Genomic DNA, 20,376 nt, shown 5'->3' on the forward strand with positions numbered 1-20,376 from the left:
AAAAGAAGGGAGGGGGAGAAGGGGGAGGGAAGTAATGTAGATAAAAAGGAGAGAGGAGGAGCTTCAGCCTCACTAAGGACAAGACAGATGACTGGAGGAGTGTGTGGGTGCTGTCTTAATGAGAGGACACACACACACACACACACACACACACACACTCCTCGTTGACCTTGCTCTCGCCTGCAGCCGTGAACACAGACTCGTTGCTGTGACGACGCAGCGATACCACTCCTAACGGGATAAACTGCAGCAGCTGGTTTCAGTTGTGCTGTGTCACTGTGTGTGTGTGTGTGTGTGTGTTTACATTGGGAGGAGGACTGTGTGTGGGAGAAACTGTGTGAAGAATCTTTTGACCTCCTGAGGAAAATCCAGAGTTGTATTTAACCTCTGAGTTTGACTGTGTTCAGCTGCATTTTCCCTCTGCTGTGTGTGTGTGTGTGTGTGTGTGTGTGTGTGTGTGTTACATGTACTGTTCCCCACTAATGTGTATAACATTCTGCACAATCATGAGCTCTGTTGTGTCTTCGTTTCATTTTAGAGACTTAGACATTATGTCCAGTTATAATTATAGCTTCAAGCTTCTGATCTACATTGTTCCTTTTTGGTATTTTGTGTGTTTCTGCAAAAAAAAACAACCCTTTTGATCTGAGTGCTGCTGCGTGTCGTCCAATAACATGACGAGTCTGAAGGGACATTTTTAGGGAACTGAAACCCCATGAAAGCAGTTGCGTGTCAGCTCTGTCCCAGACTCCAATCCAGATCTAGAGTGTTAGAAATGAGTATGTTGGATTCATTTGTGGCATCACATCATTTGGTTGCTGTGCAGTTTGAGGTCAGTTTTTAAAGGTGTGTTTAATGGGTCTTTGCTGGAGACGTGTCCCCAGGCAAACGTGTCCCGCTAACATTTTAATGCAAACAAGCTACTTCATCCCATTTCCGCTTTGATGATGATGATACTGAGCATCTTTGTGAGGGGATCAGGACACGTCCCCTGTGGACCACATGGCAAAGTGCACAACCTGAGCAGCTGAAAAGCCTGAATCAGAATCCAGTCTTGTGATAATGATTGTGTTTTTATACCCAGATATTAAAAGTGACAATTCATTCTTTGCTACTTATAAAAACTGTGTCATTGAATAAGTCATTCAGGCTCCACCTGCTTTTGCCCAAAATTTGAAACAAATTTAGTTTTTCTGTTCACAGAATGATACAAAAACCGACCGGAGCTATTTTTACGGTGTCTACAAAGCTGCATCGGTCTGCATCTATGCTCCCAAACAAAGCAGAAAAAGTGATCGCAAAGTCATTTTCTTCTTCTCCTCTAATGAGACGGTGCAGGATGTTATATTTCACTTCGGTGCTGACTGAAGCACAAACACACAGTTACACAAAACGCACTGAACTCATGCATGTGTGTCCATAAAGGTGGAAGCAACACACACATTCACTTACACACAAACAGCTCATTACACAGGGACATGCGCGCGCACACACACACACACACACACACACACACACACACACACACACACACACACACACACACACACCAGTGTGTAATTTATGCGTATTTGATTTAATGTGACACAAAGAGACAGAAGACTGAGGCAGGACGACTGCAGCTGTGACTGTAATGTCGGTACCATCATGTGCATTAATGACACTTGTTATTGGTTATTCTGTTTATGCTGAGATCAACATGAAAGTTGGTTTATTTTTCGTTATAAAGCTGCCTAAATTAGGAGAAGCAGAAAATGTTGAGTATCCCAAAGGGGGGATGGTTTTACAGCGGAACTGCAGGAATAAAATCCAGATTTGGCTGCTAAATGAAGACAACTGATAGTTTCACTTTGGAGTCGACTGATGGCTTCGCACGGAAACTGGGCTTTTATGTTTATAATTTCCCAGAGAGAAAAACGAAGCAAGCAGCACAGTGTGTTTTCATCATCCTGTGAGGTCGATCGATGACGCTGATTAAATCCTGTATTGACACAATGCAGTCATCTCTCCCATGTAGTGCATCTGCCAAGAACCAGAGTCTGAGCAGGATTTTCATATGTGCCACTGCTGCAAATGTGATGAGCAGAACGAGCTTTTGATTTCCACAGGTCACTTCCTGCTGAGCTAAACGTGTGTGTCACGTTTCATTTTAGCTGATTTCTAAAGACAAAAGCATGATGTGCGAGTGCTGGGACACTTGGAAAGTCTGCTACAAAAACCTCTGCAGCCTGTGCACAGACCCTCAGAGCAGGCAACAGTCACTGTGTACAAGGTAACGAGTAAAAGTCACCTCTGAGACATTTCCAGCTTCTGAGGAAGTGGTTCTTTTGGGGTAGGTTGAAAGTTTCTTAACATAACTTGAATCAATAAAATCTTTCGGCCTGTTTATTATTCATGTCTGGGACTCAGATGCAGGAAGGAGCCAAGTGAAGAGAAAGACTTGAACACAGCATCCGTCTACTTCTGAAAAGCATTAAACCCAGTGCTGATTTCTCCTCCTTTGTGTGGATCTCAGATTAAACCATTTCACATTATTTCTTCTTCTTTCTGCATTTAAATCCGTGTTGGTCTTTGGGGTGAAGGTCATAAAGTGGCACTGTCCAGGAGGATTCAAGAAACAAGTCTGGAGCCTGAGCTGTTTTCCAGAGTCTCAGTATGATTCTAGAAGCTGTAATCATCCCCAAAATAATACGAATAAGTACTTTTGGATCCGTGTGGCATTAAGGATTTATCCCCCCATAAACACAAGGCAGGATCCAAACTGATCAGTCAGCGTTGTTGAAATGTGTTGTGATGTAAGGGTTCAGCCCCTGAACATCCACAGACCCACCTAACTTGAACCCCTCAGTCTGGGAGGGGTCTCACAGCTGTTTGTTTTTTCACATCCACCCTTTAAAGTGAATGAGGGGCCAAAACATTAGAAGCCACTTTTACACACACGCACGTCCAAAAAGACAGAAACAATAAACCTGTTAGTAAAGTACGTGACTAAATTAATATTACAACAAACCTAATAAAAAAGTACGAGAAGTCGTCACTACACTGTCTGACAGAGGAGAGTTTCCCAGTTGGCCTGTAGCTTCACCTCCTCCTGTCTCAGCTCCATTTCCCGAGCTGAAATCCAATTGACTTCTTGATAGAAGGTTAAATGAGTTTGATGTGAACGCTCTGCAGAGGCAGAGAAGTGGAGGCTGAAGCAGAGCTGATATGAACAGACCCATTGGTTCTGTACGTTAGAGTACGAGTCCACGTCTACAGGTTCCTGTTGTTCCAGCCCCACTTGGTTCCCGTTGCTGCATCGTTTGCTCCCGTTTCCAATTCACTAATCACCTCTCCAGCACAAAAACATCTACAAAAGTTCTCTTTGTCCTGTAGCTACAACACCGACGCTGCTCGTGCCTGGTTTGTCTTCGTGCATCTGGTCTGCAGTTCGTCTGAGCTTTTCAGCTGGAGTTTGCACTTTGCCCTGTGCGTGTTCCCTCCGGATTTAAAGAACGCCTTCTTCCTCCACATTCATTTTCTAAGTAGAAATATTTCCCACAGAGCATCACAGCTTGTTGTGTGTGAGCTGTGATGCTGAAGGCGAGTCACACGCTGATCCCTGTGCACAACATTAGAAAGGTGGTGCTAATGTTGTGGTTTTTCCCCCTCTAGTATTCCAGTCAATCCTTGTTTCTGGAACCTGGATTTCCCCTCTTGTCTGCTGACACCTGTTTGGACTCTGGCTGCTGCATCTGGCCTCGTCTGAACTCTCTCTAACCCTCAACATTGTAGTGACTGACGGTAAAACACTTATTTATTCAACTGCTGATACTGCATACATTTCTGAGGCCGTGCACGAGGTCGCCCCACACACACACGTTGTGTAGGAGCTAGGGACTCTGTGTGTGTGTGTGTGTGTGTGTGTGTGTGTGTGTGTGTGTGTGTGTGTGTGTGTGTGTGTGTGTCTCTCCCCTCTGTCAAGGCAAACTGCCAATCACATTATCAGCCTGAATAAGTGTGTGGGCTGACTCACACACTTTCAAAAAAGTGAAACTGAAATGTTTCTGTCGGTTGATTCCAGTCCTTGCTAGAGAAGCTCTCCCTCCTGTGTCTGTGTGTGTGTGCAGGACACAACTGTGGAGTTCTGCTCCTACACAGTAAGACATTTCTCAGCTGGGGTCAACAGTTTTTGGCAAAGAGTGTGTGAAAAAAAACTCGCCGTGACCCACGAGTCACAGAAACAGACCAGTGACTGTGTCCTGACCAACACAAAGACATCATTTACAACAGTATTACACTTTTTTAAGTTATTATCCATATTTCAAATATAAATTACTAAACTGCAACTGCCACTTTGGCACCATTTCATAATACAGATTTATTATTGTTGCATGAAAACTACTGGTTTGTACATGTAGACACCAGAGGATATGTGGAATAATGAGTAGTATTTGTTATATGCATTTCTGTAAATACTAGGTACTTACTGTATTCAGTACTACAGTTTGGGGAAACATGCCTTTAGTTTCCATCTAAGTCAATGGAACATCAGCCAGAGACTCATAAACTAAGACTCCAATATGACATAATCTCTTCAGATCATATAGAACCATCGCTCTCTGCTGTCTGTTGGTGGAAGTGCACAGTGCTGAAAACCAAAAGACTCGGATCTAAACGATTCACTTGTTTTATTTTGTTCATTAGTGGAAAGTACAAATACTCAAGTACTGAAGAAAAGTTTGAGTACTTTCCATTTTATGCTCCTTCTACATTTCCCCACTAAATATGAACTTTTTACTCCTCATTTACTAATAATTTGCATGCAGCTGTAGGTGCTCAACACAAAATCGAATTGCTGATGTATAAATATGGATGAAGCAGTTGTCGGCATAAAGCTGCAGCATCACTGATGTTTACACATCAATGCGGGAACAATTATTCTTCAATAATTTGTTTTATTGTGATGCAAAAATCATTTTTTCCAGATCCATACATTTCTATTTATTATCCCAAGATAATAACTATAATTACTACTAATTTCAGGTAAAATATCGAATCATCAGTTGAGATATTTCTGGTTACTAAATTATAAGATATAGCACATTGTGGAAAAATGTGCAATATATCCCCAAACACATGTTACTGTCGTTAATGTGACGATAAAAGCAAAAACCGCGTCACAGTGTTAGAGGGTCGGTGCTTTCACCCCATCTCCTCTGGTTAAAGAGTTCAGCTGTTGCTGAACCTAAAGTGTGTGTTCCTGACTTGTAAATGTCTTAGGAGGAAAGCACCTGCCAAACGTGACGATCGTTAGCCTACGATGGATCTTTGAGTAAAGTTTCCCCGCTGCCGTTTGTGGCCACTAGAATACAGAGTTTGATATAAAATTGCAGGTTCAATACAAACTTGAAACTGTGTGAGAAGCTGTGTTCACGTCCTGGAGCGTCATCATGGACGTTCTCTGTTTAGGTACTGTCAGTCAAACGGCTCCCTTCCTGTAGGAGCTGTCAATCATGTGTTTACTTCCTCTAGTCTCTGGACCACCACAGACGCCACCTTCCTGTACGCCTCGGCCTACAGGGAGAACACATCCACATGCATTCAGCTTTGAATCTTATACTTTTCAATTGCTTTATTTGTTTCCTGCTTTGTAACGGTAATTAGTCATTGAACTGTTTTTCTTGATGCTGATGTAAAGCAGTTAATAATTGTATTTTGAAAATCTGTTAAATTCTGAATTTCTATTCTGTTACAAACGACAGGATACATATCACAAGTGTATTAGATTATAGAATTATAGAAAAAAAGAGAACAGAACTGGCTAAAGTAAAAAACCAAAACCAAAAACTGATTCATTTAAAAACGACAATAAAGTAAAGCACTGCAAAGACCTCTGGGCTGTCGGGCGACGAGACGACCACCGGTGTTCCTCTGTCTGACGTCTCTCTGATGTTCAGATGAAGAGGGATGTCACCTGGAGGAGGACAAGAAATAAAACCTGACGTCAAAGGGCAAAACCCCCCAAAATTAGCCAGAGTGTGGCGATGTGTGGCTCAGCCCTGTTCCACAAGGTTCCATTATTATTTGGTATTTTTATTTCTGTCACACTTTCAAATATCCCAGCGTTATTATAGGATAATCAATAAGAACAATGGCTGTTTATGTGTCTTACACCCAGTTACTGTGGAACACACTTGTCCAGATCCAGTTGTTGGTGCTCCTACCTAATAATTTGACTCCCAGTGTGTCCGCGAGCTGTCGGGCCCCGTCCGAGCCGAAGATGTGAGTCTGATGGTTACAGTTTGGACACTGGAAGACGCTCATGTTCTGCACCAGACCGAGAACCTTCAGGAACAAAACAAAAACATTTTCATCTTTCTTGTTGGTGATTCTCAGTCACCCAGGTTTGATTATCCGAAGATCGAATCACGTCAACTGGACTTGCTGAAAGTCTGAGAAGAAATTTAATTGACAGCAGCTTCATTATTCTGACTGTCTGCTGGAGTTTACTGACTGGATCTTATACCTTGGAGTATAAAATTAATATGGATATTTGCCAAATGATCCTGACTCTGGAAAGAAAAAACCATCCTGTGGCACTGCTGTGAGAAAAGCTTGAATAATAACATCGGAAATAGTGCAACTATTTATTTTTAGTGTTTCCAAACCGCAGCGAAATCGAGGTACAGCTCAAACCTCAACTGCAGATATTTTATTTTACCGGCACGTGGACTTTCTTGAACATCTCGGCTCCTCTGCGAGCGTCCAGTAGAGCGATGTCCTGTGGCGTTGACACGATCACAGCTCCTGGAAAAAACGCACACATATACATGAAATGACTTCTTTTTAAACTGAGCAGTTTTAACTAATTGTGTTTGTCACTAAAAAACATTTAAACTGTATTATTTTACTGACTGTACTCACAAGTGTGTGTGTGAGACACTTACCTGATATTGGGATGTTTTGGGTGATTGACAGCTGGACATCTCCCGTTCCAGGAGGCATGTCTATTACCAGGTAGTCTAGTGACCCCCACTCCACCTGCAAACACACCAACACCTCACTCTTTTATGAATAGATAACTTAAAAACAAACTAACAATGTCAGAACAGCTGTCACCTGTCTGAGCAGCTTCTCGATAGCAGACATCACCATCAGTCCTCTCCACACTATAGGAGCCACATCATCCACCAAGAAACCCATGGACATGCTGAGAGAGATTTAAAAAGATGAAGAACAGGTGACTCCCCCATTTTTGAGCCTGAAAATACTGAAAATACTATGCCTACATTAAAAAAGCAGCAGAAATTGTTTGCCATGCGTCAGATTACACTCATTACCATTTGATTTCTGTGAAAAACAGCTCTTTAATTTTTAATCACAAAATTAAAATGTAAGAGATACAAAGCTATAGAGGCAAAGCAATTTTTTCTTTTTATTCATATCACGACAGTGATATGAATAAGTCCAGTGTGGGAGCCTCTTTGGAGACACAAGTTGTTGATGATGGCATTAAAAGTGGCTTTTTTTGCAAAAGGTTTTGTCTGATACAAACTTGTTAAAAAGAAAAGATGCAATTGTAAGAGTTTACGGTCTGAAAGAGAAAGGAAAGGGAAGTGAAGTAACTCACCAAGGAATCCCATAGTTGGTGAGAGGGATCATCCGATTGTCTGGAAGAAGGATAAAACCATTACAGACAATCAGGCACGTTTATGACTGATGATCAGGCGACATGCGTGTAGGAAAGGAGGATAAACGACATACTGTCAGCGAGCTCTGGGTTTCCCTTCAGGTTCATCAGTTTGGGAATCGACGGGCCGTAGATGTCAGCGTCCAACAGACCCACAGTCTTTGTCTGAGAAAGAGAGTACACCAGAAAACCCATTTCAAAAACGCTGTACATCTGACTGAGAGCATTTCAGGTGATGGGTGTAATCAGAAAACCAATTCACATGCATTGCATCAAGCTGGTTATTCTAATTAAACAAGAGGCATCTTGGAAATATGGCTCACAGATTTTTATTGTCGAAAAGGCTTTTTCACAGCGCGAACTGTCTAACAGATACATTTTGTTCCTTTCAGTCTGACTTGTTTTCAATATGAGGAGGCATCACTTTATGTAACAATCGGCCACTGTCTGCAGACTGTTGTCCTGCACATGCACTTGTAAAATGCTGATTAAGTGGATACACGACATGTTCTCCTGCAGAAATCGGACTTCTCTAGTACCACTACCACTTCTGCTTAGCATAAGCAGGTAAACAGTCAGTGGTGACTACATAACTACAAATGAGCATTTTGACAGTTTCACGAGCCACATTGAAGAAATAATCTTACAATCACTAAAACAGTGAAAATTATAAATGACCTTATAGAAACTACCTACTGTAATTTCTCAGCATAGGTCTTAGATTTTAAACTTCACCAATGTTCCCCTTGATTTGAATGGCTTTAGTCTAGGTGTAATTGTACATCAGTGCTTTTAAACTTCCCTATGACTTTCATACATTAAAAGATTTCTCTGCTTCTCATTTGTGAACACATTTCACCTGACAGGCCAAAACGGCTTTTAGTAAACATTGTGCCTTCTGCCAAATGGCTAAACTGCACAATAAGAGAAAAATCCAATGTTTGATGAGGCAGAACACTCCTTACCTCATCGTTGGCCATTAATCCAAGAGCCAAATTCACTGCAAAGAAAAGGCCGGTAGGTTAAAATGTGCTGTGTTTTCTGCTGCCTGGACATGCACATTGTTACTGCCAGAATATATTTACAGACTGATGAGTTTATTGAGAAATTCTTCAAGCACATGCTATTTAGTGCAAAACAGATACAAATACAGAAAAATGAACAAGCAGAGTTAACAATTACCATTTTTCTCTTCCAGTTCATTGCAGAATGTCATTTAGAGACATTAAAGCTTCAATCTATCTGCTCTGTAAAGATGTGTGAGGGACCCCAGCTCTGTACCTGCAGTGGTGGACTTGCCAACGCCACCTTTCCCAGAAGCCACAACAATGACCTGTTTGACCCCTGTGATTGGTTTCTGTTTGGGGAGACCTCTGGCCATCTGCTGCTTCTGTCTCTCCTGCAAGGCCTTGCTGTCCACTGATCTCTGACAGACAACGACAAAAAAGTTTAAATTTCTAAACTGAATGGTGAATCATTTGACTGTTGTTCCTTTATTTATTTACTTATTGCAGGTTTCATAAAGACTAATTTATGACTGGAGTGGGGCTACATATAATACATCGATTTACATAACGTGTGTCAACGCATTGCAAGCAGGCCTCCAAATTAACGTTGTCCCTTTGTCCCGGGGACTGAAAAAGTTTTGAGACACAAAGATTCAAAATCTGATTTCATGTTCATTCTTTTTAAACTTCATCCAGTGTCCGTTTGATAAAGGAGACATCACTGAGTCTCTGAGGGGACTTTGCTGTTGTGGATATGATAAATAAATTCCCACTCAGCTGTAAGTTTATTGGACACTAACTAAGTCATTGTAATCCAACAGTGCTGCAGTAAATGCTCCTTCATGAAGGGGATGATGTTCACTTTGTGTTCACACTCAGAGGAGTTGATTCAGTGTTTTGTGCTGCTGGTGACCTGTAGCAGACAGGAGGTGTAGTTATGTAGCCAGTCCTCACTGACATACTTAATTTGGTGGACAAAATAATAGAAAAAACTGTCTCATAACATGTTTCCAGCTGAATAATCAACCCTAACATCAGATTCTGCTCTAAGAACTAAGATGACTGAGTGTAGTGAATCCACTGATAAGAAAGTCAAAAGGTTTTTGTCCAAAACTATAAATGACATTGTTGATGTGTAGTTTTTAACAATTGTTGCACAGTATAGCTGAATGACACACACACACACACACACACACACACACACAGCAAATGTTGTTTCTTCCCAAGTTTGGTAGTTGAAAAAGCACAGGATAACAAAAACTGCTCATTTTAGCTTATCTGTCCAGTCTATGCCAGATATAAAACATATGGAAACAAAAATAACTATTTCAGACGAGTCTGCTGCAGAAAAATACGAACATTTCCGGTCTAATGTTTCAAATTATTATTCGTGATGTTGACCTTAAATAACGGGAAAGCGCTACGGCAAACACCCCCAATCCAGAGCAACAATTTAATTAAACTAAGTAAAGCAAATAATATATGTTAACCATGCATGTGTACAGAGCATGAATTAATTTTTATTATTATTTATTTTATTGTTTTTGTACCGTTAGAACCTTTATTGTGAGTATAAAGCCAAACTTCCGTCCTGCTCGTGTTCCCTGATGTCTAACTTGACGCTAGCTTGAAGCCGCCACTTTGCACCGGTTTGCGCAGAGAAACGAGAGTGAAACTCACCTGCCATCGTATGAAATGGCCACTGCACACAGCTCCGTGTTCCAACTCTCCCCCTGTTCGAAAAACTGAACGTTTGTTGCCGGATAATCTCAGTACATGTCGCAGTCTGCTGTAAGTGAACTGGGCCATGTTCAGCCGTAAGACGCAGGCGTGTTAGTGCGCATCAAGTTAGCGCACATTGCACATAAGTGTTTTCGCTGGAGAGTTTCCTGTTTTATTCTATGACGTATTTTTAGTTTTTTTTTTAATTAATACATGCATTATCGATTAATGTACTTATAATGCTGTGTTTCCTGGATCATAATTGTACCATGTTTAGGAATAAAAAAAAAATAAGCTTATCTTCTGGACACTTGTTTTTTGATTTAGTATTTTTTTCATCGTTTGGAATTTATAACAAAACAATGAAAATGCATGTTGATATGTTAAATTGTCACTTGATGTTTATGATTAGTAATTTGGTCTTTGAATATTTACTTTTTTAAACATGAATTTTTTTGTTTTGCTTTTTTACTTTTTTTTTAATAAACACAAAGCCACATTTTGGCCCAATTTCTTTGTCATTTATATTGTGGTTCTGTTTGAATTGAAAAGTTAAAGATGATAAAAGTAAACAAAAAAGGGAATAATATAAAAGACTGCAAGAACAGGTACTGATATTATTACTTGCATTATCAATTTATTTGTTTAAATAACTCTGCTCAGTTCCTTGTTTTCTGTAGGTTTTTAAAGGATCCTGAAAAATTTTGAAAATCTTAAATCCCACTCTAATTCAATTTAAGTCCACTTTATTTATATAGCGCTTCTTCACAACAAAGATATCACAAGGCACAAAGTGGTTTTAAGAGGAATTAAACGTGACAAACTTAACATGTCAAACTGTCATCTATTTGTCTTCAGTCTATTGAAAATTTATAATACATTTTTATTATTGTTTTACTTTTTCTTAACATTAAATTCAATCATATAAAGGCTCCTATGTCTTGTATGATGGCAAATTTAGTAGTTTACACATTTGCATTAAAAGTTTATTAAAAGAACACAAATCCATATAGTGATATTAAAAATAAGCGAAGAAACAGAGAAGTGACACATTTTGTGGAGGGATTAGAAGAATGATGCGTAATTAAGGCGCAGTGTTGGCCAACTCCGAGTGACTTGACTTGACGTTAAACCGGAAGTGTGTTGCGAGCCTCTGCAGGTTTTTGCTTTCATTCATCGGTCAGTTGTGTTAAAGACGTTTTCGTTCCTTAGCGGTTGGCGAAGCAGACGCAGTTAAAGTCGTATAAACAGCAGGGATGACAGAGAAAGGAGGTGGTGCTCCTGCAGCTCGGGCGGTGCTGCAGCAGTGTCTGCAGGCTACGCTTCAGGTGAAACCAGCGGATGAAGGGTCGGAGGCTCAGTTTGTCCAGGTGAGAGAAGACCAACGGATTAAAGTGTCACCAGTCAAAGAAACACACACGGTGGAAAGTAAAGAAGTAGAAGTACTTGTTACTGTAGTCATGCATCTGTATTTTCCTTAAGTAGATTTAACTTTTGCTCCACTACATCTAAGAGCAAACATCTCAGCTTGTTACTACACTTCATTTCAAAGTTGCTCTACAGTGACGTCACTTTAAATATTTCATAATAAAGCACTTTTTCCATTTTCTCCCTCCGTGGCCTAATTCAAAAGATTTATTTGACATATTAGCAGCAATCGAGCAGAGTGAGCTCGCTTGCAGTCATTTTACTCTTTGGCTTCCTGAACTTGAACTTTGCGTTGCCTTCCTCTTGTTGTCACTCGATACGAGTAGTTCAGAAATAAATAAGAAAAAGGCATCAGATCATATAGTTAATCAGCTTCAGTCCATCATGTGTCTGTTCCCTCTAATTAGTTAATCTCCCCAAACATGAAGCAACATTGGTTCACAGAAACAGGAGAGAAAAAATAGATGAGTACTTCTAATACTTTACTGTACTTACTTTCACGTAAGTAGGAATTTCAGTGGGTACTTATGCTTTTATTAGAGTACATTATTATATGTATATTTCTAAGTTTACTTAAGTATACTTTTTAACTACTTAATACACCACTGTAGTTTTTGCCTGGCTGGTGTATGTTTCAATCCAACTTCAATTCAACAGAGAACCCAACAATTCCCCCTCGAACAAGTCCTGGGCAACAAGAGGAAAAACTCCCTTTAACGGACGAAACCTCCAGCAGAACCAGGCTCAGGGTGGACGACCATCTGCTTTGACCGGTTGGGGTGAGGGAAAAGAAAGAGCAACAAAAGCAACAAGAAAACATCGAGCAGGTTTCAGTGGTGGATGAAGTACTCAAAACTGTACCTAAGTAAAACTACAAGTAAACAAACAATAATGTACTTTAGTAAGAGTATAAGTACCCACTGAAATTTCTACTTAAGTAAAATTAAGTAAGTACGTGATTTATATTTTACTTAAGCATTAAAAGTAATTGACTATTTTTTTCCTCTGTCCTTTTCTGTGGACCAGTGCTGCTTCATGTTTGGGGACATTAACGATTTCATGATGGGTTGAAGCTGTTTTAACTATATGATCTGATGCTTGTTTATGATTTATTTCTAAACTACTACTTGAGTGAGGAGAAGAGGTAAGTTCATGAATCCAAAGAGTAAAATTACTGCGTCCCAGCTCCCTCTGAGTGCTGCTAACATGTCACACAAGTCTTTTAAATAAGACCATGGACGGAGAGACTGACACTATGCTTGAGCCTAGTTTAGTAAAGCTGCTCCTGTGTCTCTAGTGATTTGTTTTCATTTTTTTTAAATGTATGTATATGGGGCAGCTGTAGCTCAGTTGGTAAGGCAGTTGTCCACGGACCACAGGCTCAGTGGTTCGAGGGCTATATGTCGAAGTGTTAAGACACTGGGCAACAGGAAGCATCAGGACGGGCATCTGGTATATAACTATAATAAAACTATTGAACCACGGTTTTCAGTGGAAACATTTGACTGATCTCGTCATGTGCCTAACTGCAACTCAAAGTGTTTTACAGAGACACAAGAAAAACGACTTTAAAACACCTTGGGGAATAAAAACAAGAGGAAAATCTATCAAAACAAAACTAAATGAGAAAATTATAAAATACAATTAGGAAAAAGATGAACAGAAATCCATGTACAGTACAGGGATTTATTTATTTATTAATTTTTATTGTCATCGCTGTGATTTTGCTGTTCTCAGATTGACAGAGGACTGGTGATGTACATCTGCTTCTTCAAAGGAGCGACAGACGACATTCTGCCCAAGATGGGTTAGCGATATTTTTTTACCCTTTAATTGAGGTCATATAACTTCATCTAGGGCCTTTTGCTTCTTTAGACTGTAAATGATTTAACACAAGTCTGGAGTTTTTGCTTTTTTGAATAGGTTTAAAATTAACCTGGAGCTGTTGTCAGAGCAACGAGTCCATAAACTAATTACTGTGTCCTGCACTCTCCCGTCCAGTGTCCACCCTCCTGAACCTGCGGCTGAGCGAGTCCGACTCAGGGAAGTTGGTTTCAATACTGGAGCTTCCCGGCAGCCTGCTGATCGTCCCACAGGCCACACTGGGTGGGAAGGCCAAAGGCAGGGCCATGCAGTACCACAACAACATCAGCAAAGAGGACGGACTGCGGCTGTACAGCTCCTTCGTTGCTCTGTGTGAGAAAGAACTGATGGCTGCTGCTGCTGCACCAGCTCGGACTGGGGCTGAGGTGACAGTGAAACACGGGACGTACGGAAACAGACAAGTGCTGAAGCTCGACACAAACGGACCGTACACACATCTGATGGAGTTCTGAACTGTGGCGTGTGGAGAAATTAAGCTCGAAGTTTAAGTTGCGTGCAAAGCATTTATGAAAGTACAAATTTTGCCATTGCAAATTTCTTACACTGTAATGTACATTATTTGATTAATGCATTTAGTTTTTATATAAACAAGATCACTCATTTGGGAATATGTCAGTTTTATTCGATAATATCCCAAAGCTGAATGAAAGCTGTGTCATTTTTATTTGTTTTGTTTATTTTTCCGTATTTTGTATTATACTGTATCAGTGCAATTACAGAGCAGATCCCAGGTGCCACATACCTGTAATATATCAAGGATAACACAACATCACAGACATGTTTCCAATGTGATTCTTTATGTAGTGTTGAAGTGTTGATGTTCAAATTACTCATCGTTATGCTACAGATTCAAAATTAGGGCTGCACCTAACAACAATTTTTGGGGGGTGATTAAAGATTATTTTTCCATTCAGCTCTTTTATTTTTCAAATAATATAACAATGAATTTACTAAAACTTAGAACATGAATTTATCAATGATTTATATATCAATATTTATAATACATGTAGTCATTTAGCAGACGCATTTATCCAAAGTGAGGTACAGGGCAGCAAGAATCTAAGTCAAGGAAAAAACATCAAAGCGAAACGACGTGATACAAGTGCAAGAAAGAGCAGAAATGAAGTTTTGGGGTTTTTTTTGACAAAGGCCTCTGATCATTTAACAGGTTTTGATCATTTCCTCTTATAGATCGTTAATTAGCTGAGCGTTTTTATGACGTTGTCCTTTGACTTTACCTGAGCTGTCTGCTCCCTCTCTGCTGCAGACAGGTACACTTGGCTGAGCTCCGTTCTAATCTCAGTGGTTTCTTGGTGTACGGTGGCAAGGGTACCGTACTGATAAAAGCAAAATAGAAGAATAAAATACAATAAAAGTCTGACAAACTGTAAAAGTCACAAACAGATAAAAGCAAAATAAAAGAATTACAATAAAATTTAATAAAATAGAAAATAATTAGATATGAACAACTGTCGCAGCATCAACTGTCAACATCATAGACATCTGTGCAGGCAGCCACTCAGAGAGTATGAAAGTCTGAACAGATTAGTTTTGAGCTTGGATTTTAAGTGTGGGAGTGAGTTGATATCACTAAGGTCAGGCCGCAGGGAATTCCAGAACTAAATGTTCTGCCTACCATTGTAATGAGGCAAGCAAAAGGGACAGTGAGTCGCATAGATGATGAAGATCTGAGGGTACGAATGGGTCAAAGGCTGCACTCAGATCAAGAAGAATGAGGATGGACAAGACCAGAATCAGCTGCCAGGGGGAGATCATCGGTAAGTAAAGCTGTTTCACTGGAATGCAGAGGGCGGAAACCCCACTGGAATTGTTCATAATGGTTATTGTGTGTTAGATGGGAGCTGAGAAACGATAGTTTTTTCTAGAATTCTGTGGAGATGGGACCTAGATTATTGAGGTCATTGGGATCTGCACCAGACTTTGTGAGCATGGGAGAAACAGCAGCTGTTTTGTGAGGAGAGGGAACAATTCCAGTGATAAGCCACGAGTGAATTATGTGTGTCATGAGAGGAAACAGTTGCTTTAACAAGGACAGTTGGAAGCGGGTCTAATTGGCAAGTTGACCATCTAGATTTTTTACGTAAGTTAGAAATTTCAGCAACAGTAGGTAGAATGAAGACTGAGAGGAAGTGAGAAGGGACCACAAAGGGGACAAAGAGGGAAATATTTTGATGGTTGTTGAGAGGAAGCTCCTAATGGATATTCTTGATTTTATCAGAAAAAAAGGATTGGAGTAAATTACAGAAACCATCTGAACACAGGTGTGAAGGAAGTGAATGAGGCAGTTGCGTGATATTTCTGAACAGAGAGAAAAAAGATCTTGATTCATCTTCATTTAAACTAATTAAATCTGTATTTAGCTCTAGTTAAGCTTTAACAACTAAATGCACGCAATGTGAGCTCATTTTCTTTATTGTCCCACATCCCGAATCTTTGTGTCCAGGTGCACTTTTTACTGTCCCCGGTACAAGCGGACACTCATTTGGAGCCCCTACTTTGACGCGTTGCCCCACCCCTATTCAAGATGTAAAGGATTTATTAATTTCTATACATTTAACTACATATATTTATGTAAGAAAATACATTTAAAAAACGTGTTGACTTACTGATGAGTTCATGTGTAGAGATTTTCTTTTGAAACTCCAGTAGCCTTCAAGTTAACGGTTGTAAATAACATGACGTCATCACAGCGCGACGAATATTGGCTGCATGTAAATGTCATAGTTGTTTACCCCGATGAATGAACGCTGTCGGTGGCGTTTCAATCTTACATATACACAGTGGAAGTTCCCGCAGGCTTAATCTAAACACACAACTGTTATTTCACCCGTTTTCTGGTCTCTTGAAAAGGTCTGACCTTTTTAGCCGTTTGCCGATGGAGAATCTTCCGCAGCTTCCACTTGAACTTTGGGTTTACGTGTTCAGCTTCCTGAGCACGGAGGAGAAACACACGACTCGTACGTGCTGCACGTACCTTAGAAGGCTCATCGACCACCCGTCCCTGTGGCGGGGCTACACGGTACATCTGTCCGAGCTCCGTCGCTATACCTACGGCCTCTGGAACACGCTGCAGAATCGCAAGCTCACCCGTGTGGCGGTGCGTCACCTGCGGCGCAAAGAGTGGAGGCGGCTCGTCAAGTTCCTCCCGTCGCTCACCGCCATCGTGTTTGTGGACGGAGGGCGGCTATACAAGGAGAAGTACCTGGATAACCTTTCGCGGTTCGAGGAGCTGAGGGACCTGGGGATGCGGAACGCCACTTGGTGCGAGCCGATGCTGGGACGCAATGTGACCGCGCAGCTGCAGGAGAGACTAACTCACCTGAGCGTGTGCAACGTGCGGCTGCCCTGCACGGTGGAATTTATTAACACCGTGTCGCATCTGGTCAACTTGCGGTACCTGCTCTTCCACCAGCAAGGCGAGGGCTACGGGCTGGGCACGGTGAGACCGGTGCCCCGAAGCGTCTTCCACAACCTGCTGCTGAGCCTCAAGAAGCTGAAGCACCTGTCCTGGGGCATGAGGGGGGAACCGCCAGAGCCGCTGCCCGACGACTACTTCAGTCCTCTGGACTCCGATCATTCAGGTCAGTGAGCAGCCTGCATCTGTCTCAAGACATTTGGTTTTACACATTTGTGGATAGAGGGACAGGTGGGACAATTACAGTATACTGGCCAGCAGTAGTGGAATATTAATAGGTATTCCAGATATTCAAATGCTGCACTAAAAAATAGGTGACATGATGACATGACATGATGTGAGCTACTGTAACAGATCTTTGTGATAAAGGTGTACAGAATGGCAAAATAAATAAAAAAATCAGGCTTTGGCAAATCTCTACCTCCTCCTGTCCCTCATGTAGGAACATTCAGGTATGGTGGTCCAGCGCTGACCAATCTGGAGCTGGTGGATTACCCAGAGACCATCCTGCCAGAGAACGCACTGAGGAGTCTGATCTCTCTCAGGTCGCTGACTGTTCGCTACAGATACATCAGAGAGGGTGTTGAGTGTCGCCTGTCGTCCTGGCTCAGTCCTCTGCAGCAACTGGAAACACTTACCATTATTGGTCAGTCGCATTTTGACTCAGTGTTTTACTACCTGACATTCACAATGAGTAATAACAGAGTTGACACAAAGGAAGCTACTACTTCAGATGAGAGCTCGTGAGTTAAAGGAGGGGGGGGGGGGTTGTTTCAGAAAGGGCATCTGGCATAAAAACTGTGCCAAACCACCATGTGGACAATGATCTGCTGTGGTGACCCTGAACTCACGCAGGATAAGCTGAACGGACAAAATAAATAAATAAATTAAAAGTCACTTAAAAATCACAAATACCTGTCAAAACAGATCTAGAGGTTTAATGTGACTCTTTCCTCCCAGGTGGTAATTCTCTCGCTGCCTATACGACCACCATCCCATCTAGTGTGACCAGGCTGACACTGCGTGTGGCCATAACTCTGAAAGACATGGACTCCATCGCTCCTAAAGTCCCAGGACTCAAGCACCTTGACATTGAGCAGAACCGCTCTAGTGGCAGCCTCTGCAGACGAATCCCCATGCTGTTCCCACAGCTCAGGACGCTTAGAATACGGTGAGGCTGACAGAAACGGCAAATGGCACATTTACAATGTCCCGTGTTAAGACACAAGGTTAACAAGAAGACACACACGGACACGAGTAGACTGATTAATAGTCATTTAATGACAAAAAAAACTCATATAGCAGTCAGTGAGATGATTCATGGGATGTTTAATAGTAATTGTTTTTCCGTCTTCTTTCGTGTCGTAGATTTTTCCGTCGGGAACCAGAGAAAGACCTTCTGAGCCTCCATCGACTGCGACACTTGGTGCAGCTGGAACTGCTGGTGGAGCGCTCGTTCATTCTCAGAGATTACCTGAACGGTCACCCTTGGCCCAGCCCCTGTGTACAGCAGCTGATCGACCAGCTCAAAGAGCTGTCCGAGAACCGGATCACCGTCAACACCACGATGCGCCAGAGAAACCCTTTACGAGAATGTGACTGTGTGTGGGAAGGGGACTGAAAATGGGATGATGGGAAACTGGGAAAGTAGATTTTTTTTTCTCCAGTAGCAAGAAGGTGACCGAGAGCTGAATGGAGGAAACGTTAAATATGTGAAGTGATTACAGCTGTGGATAATAACAGCAAGTGTTTTTTAGCTGCACTAAAAATCTTTAGGCTCATTAAAGAGCTTAAATATGACAATGACTGGAGGATGAAGCAAAGTATATATCTGAGAATATATCTAAGTATAGTATCTGCCAATGTTTGGACTGGGAACTCCAGAAAAATGTAACCCTGATTTCCAGGGCCCAGTTTTGAGCTGTTCAACTAAACAAATATGTTTAGTTTTGTCAAGGAGGAGATTCAGTGAACAGACAGACGACTCAGCTCTGGCTGTAAACTCTGAGCACAAATTCTCATTCAAGCAAAAAACAGAAGCACAAACAAATAGGGGCAGCTAGCTGGGCTTCTGCCAGGCAAGAGAACATCCAGCTCTAATGCCAAGGAATCCCCTAATGAACCTTTTATTCTCTCTGTTCCTCTTTAAATGTTTGACCGGTGCTTTGCTGGTAAAAAACGACAGATGTCAGCAGCTGTTCTTATATCAGCTGGAACTCACAACAAGTTGCCAATCAACCTGCACGTCAGTGGAGCTTTGGACCTTCCCTCTGAGAGGTCACAGTGCCAACCGCTGCAGCCCTGTGCCACTCAGCATTCGGTTTACTGTCATTTAAGAGCAGTAAAGGCAGTAATCCCAAGTTTTAAGAACCATCACTATGTTTGCAATCCATCTTTCAAGATGGATTAAAGAACAAAGAAACAACATAAACACATATTTAGTCATTTTAGAGACCCATTAAAATATTCAGATTTCAGTCCACATTGAATTTTCTCTTGCTCTGCCTGGTTACAGATTCTGACACTGTAAGTTAACAGCACATGGATGAGGGTTGTGCTGAAGCTGAACCGAAAACTGTGAAAGCAGTTAACACTGGGTTTAACAATGCTGCAATGTAGCAGCCATGGGAAACACTGAAGTGCTTATTTTTGAATGACACTTAGTTTGTATGCAAAGCCACTGTTACTTCTTTCTCACACTGTTAATCATTTTCATGTTATTAACTGATTTTAGTTGTATAAAGAAATGCTGAAACTGAGTGTTTGAAATAATAAGCAAAGGTTTTTAATTTCACTGAACTGAATTGAATAGTGACATAGTAGACAATATTGATTGAATAGTTAAAAGTGACATAGTTTTGGAAGGATTGCTTGATTTATCTTTCTCTGACAGGTGACTCTACAGCTAAAGGTTGGTACTTGAGTAAATGCAGCAGTAGTGGAATAAGTGCTGAGATGATTAACAAAAGTACTGTATTTGTAGCAATACCATAGTGTAAAATTTATACAATGTTTTGAATCCAATACTACTACTACTGATATATAGTCTGTGAATTTCACATTGGGGGTTAATGATCACCAGAGGCAACACTCAATGCCATTATTATTATATAAGTACTGGGTTTTATTAATTCATTCCGAAAAGTAACTATAGGTATCAATCGTGTATTGGAGTATAAGTATGATATTTGCCTCTGAAATGTAGTGAAGTTGAGGTAATGTGTAAA

General features: G+C 41.1%; 3 protein-coding genes across 4 annotated transcripts; 2 read left to right on the forward strand and 1 right to left on the reverse strand.

The window, feature by feature from the left end:
• Positions 1–4,331: 4,331 nt before the first annotated feature.
• nubpl (nucleotide binding protein-like) lies at positions 4,332–10,546 on the reverse strand. 2 transcript variants are annotated; one of them, XM_067480557.1, is made up of 11 exons: positions 10,360–10,546; positions 8,954–9,098; positions 8,638–8,672; positions 7,747–7,837; positions 7,613–7,652; positions 7,102–7,192; positions 6,930–7,023; positions 6,704–6,789; positions 6,207–6,327; positions 5,874–5,956; positions 4,334–5,556 (listed from the first exon to the last, which is right to left on the reverse strand). In XM_067480557.1, exons 1-11 carry the CDS (start codon positions 10,486–10,488, stop codon positions 5,494–5,496), a joined length of 978 nt encoding a protein of 325 aa, XP_067336658.1. In that variant the 5' UTR covers positions 10,489–10,546; the 3' UTR covers positions 4,334–5,493. The 2 variants fall into 2 exon arrangements, with proteins under 2 accessions (XP_067336659.1, XP_067336658.1); XM_067480558.1 differs by lacking the exon at positions 10,360–10,546 and having other exon boundaries at positions 4,332–5,556; positions 8,855–8,994.
• A 963-nt stretch (positions 10,547–11,509) lies between these two features.
• Positions 11,510–14,583, forward strand: dtd2 (D-aminoacyl-tRNA deacylase 2). Its single transcript, XM_067478888.1, has 3 exons — positions 11,510–11,771; positions 13,567–13,636; positions 13,831–14,583. Exons 1-3 carry the CDS (start codon positions 11,658–11,660, stop codon positions 14,163–14,165), a joined length of 519 nt encoding a protein of 172 aa, XP_067334989.1. The 5' UTR covers positions 11,510–11,657; the 3' UTR covers positions 14,166–14,583.
• Positions 14,584–16,343: 1,760 nt separating this feature from the next.
• LOC137101034 (uncharacterized) lies at positions 16,344–20,292 on the forward strand. Its single transcript, XM_067478862.1, has 4 exons — positions 16,344–17,315; positions 17,592–17,795; positions 18,110–18,320; positions 18,518–20,292. The coding sequence occupies exons 1-4, from the start codon at positions 16,475–16,477 to the stop codon at positions 18,768–18,770; spliced, it is 1,509 nt and encodes a 502-aa protein (XP_067334963.1). The 5' UTR covers positions 16,344–16,474; the 3' UTR covers positions 18,771–20,292.
• Positions 20,293–20,376: the final 84 nt, after the last annotated feature.

Source organism: Channa argus, chromosome 16 (assembly GCF_033026475.1).
Source record: "Channa argus isolate prfri chromosome 16, Channa argus male v1.0, whole genome shotgun sequence".
Taxonomy (NCBI): domain Eukaryota; kingdom Metazoa; phylum Chordata; class Actinopteri; order Anabantiformes; family Channidae; genus Channa; species Channa argus.

Coding starts and splice junctions, on each gene's coding strand:
- nubpl (XM_067480557.1), bottom strand. CDS start 10,488: ATGGCCCAGTTCACTTACAGCAGACTGCGACATGTACTGAGATTATCC. Junction 6,790..6,929: donor CCAAAACATCCCAATATCAG/GTAAGTGTCTCA, acceptor CGTTTTTTCCAG/GAGCTGTGATCGTGTCAACG. Junction 5,957..6,206: donor ACTGGGAGTCAAATTATTAG/GTAGGAGCACCA, acceptor GTCCTCCTCCAG/GTGACATCCCTCTTCATCTG.
- dtd2 (XM_067478888.1), top strand. CDS start 11,658: ATGACAGAGAAAGGAGGTGGTGCTCCTGCAGCTCGGGCGGTGCTGCAG. Junction 11,772..13,566: donor CGGAGGCTCAGTTTGTCCAG/GTGAGAGAAGAC, acceptor TGCTGTTCTCAG/ATTGACAGAGGACTGGTGAT. Junction 13,637..13,830: donor CGACATTCTGCCCAAGATGG/GTTAGCGATATT, acceptor TCTCCCGTCCAG/TGTCCACCCTCCTGAACCTG.
- LOC137101034 (XM_067478862.1), top strand. CDS start 16,475: ATGAACGCTGTCGGTGGCGTTTCAATCTTACATATACACAGTGGAAGT. Junction 17,316..17,591: donor TCTGGACTCCGATCATTCAG/GTCAGTGAGCAG, acceptor TCCCTCATGTAG/GAACATTCAGGTATGGTGGT. Junction 18,321..18,517: donor CTCAGGACGCTTAGAATACG/GTGAGGCTGACA, acceptor TTCGTGTCGTAG/ATTTTTCCGTCGGGAACCAG.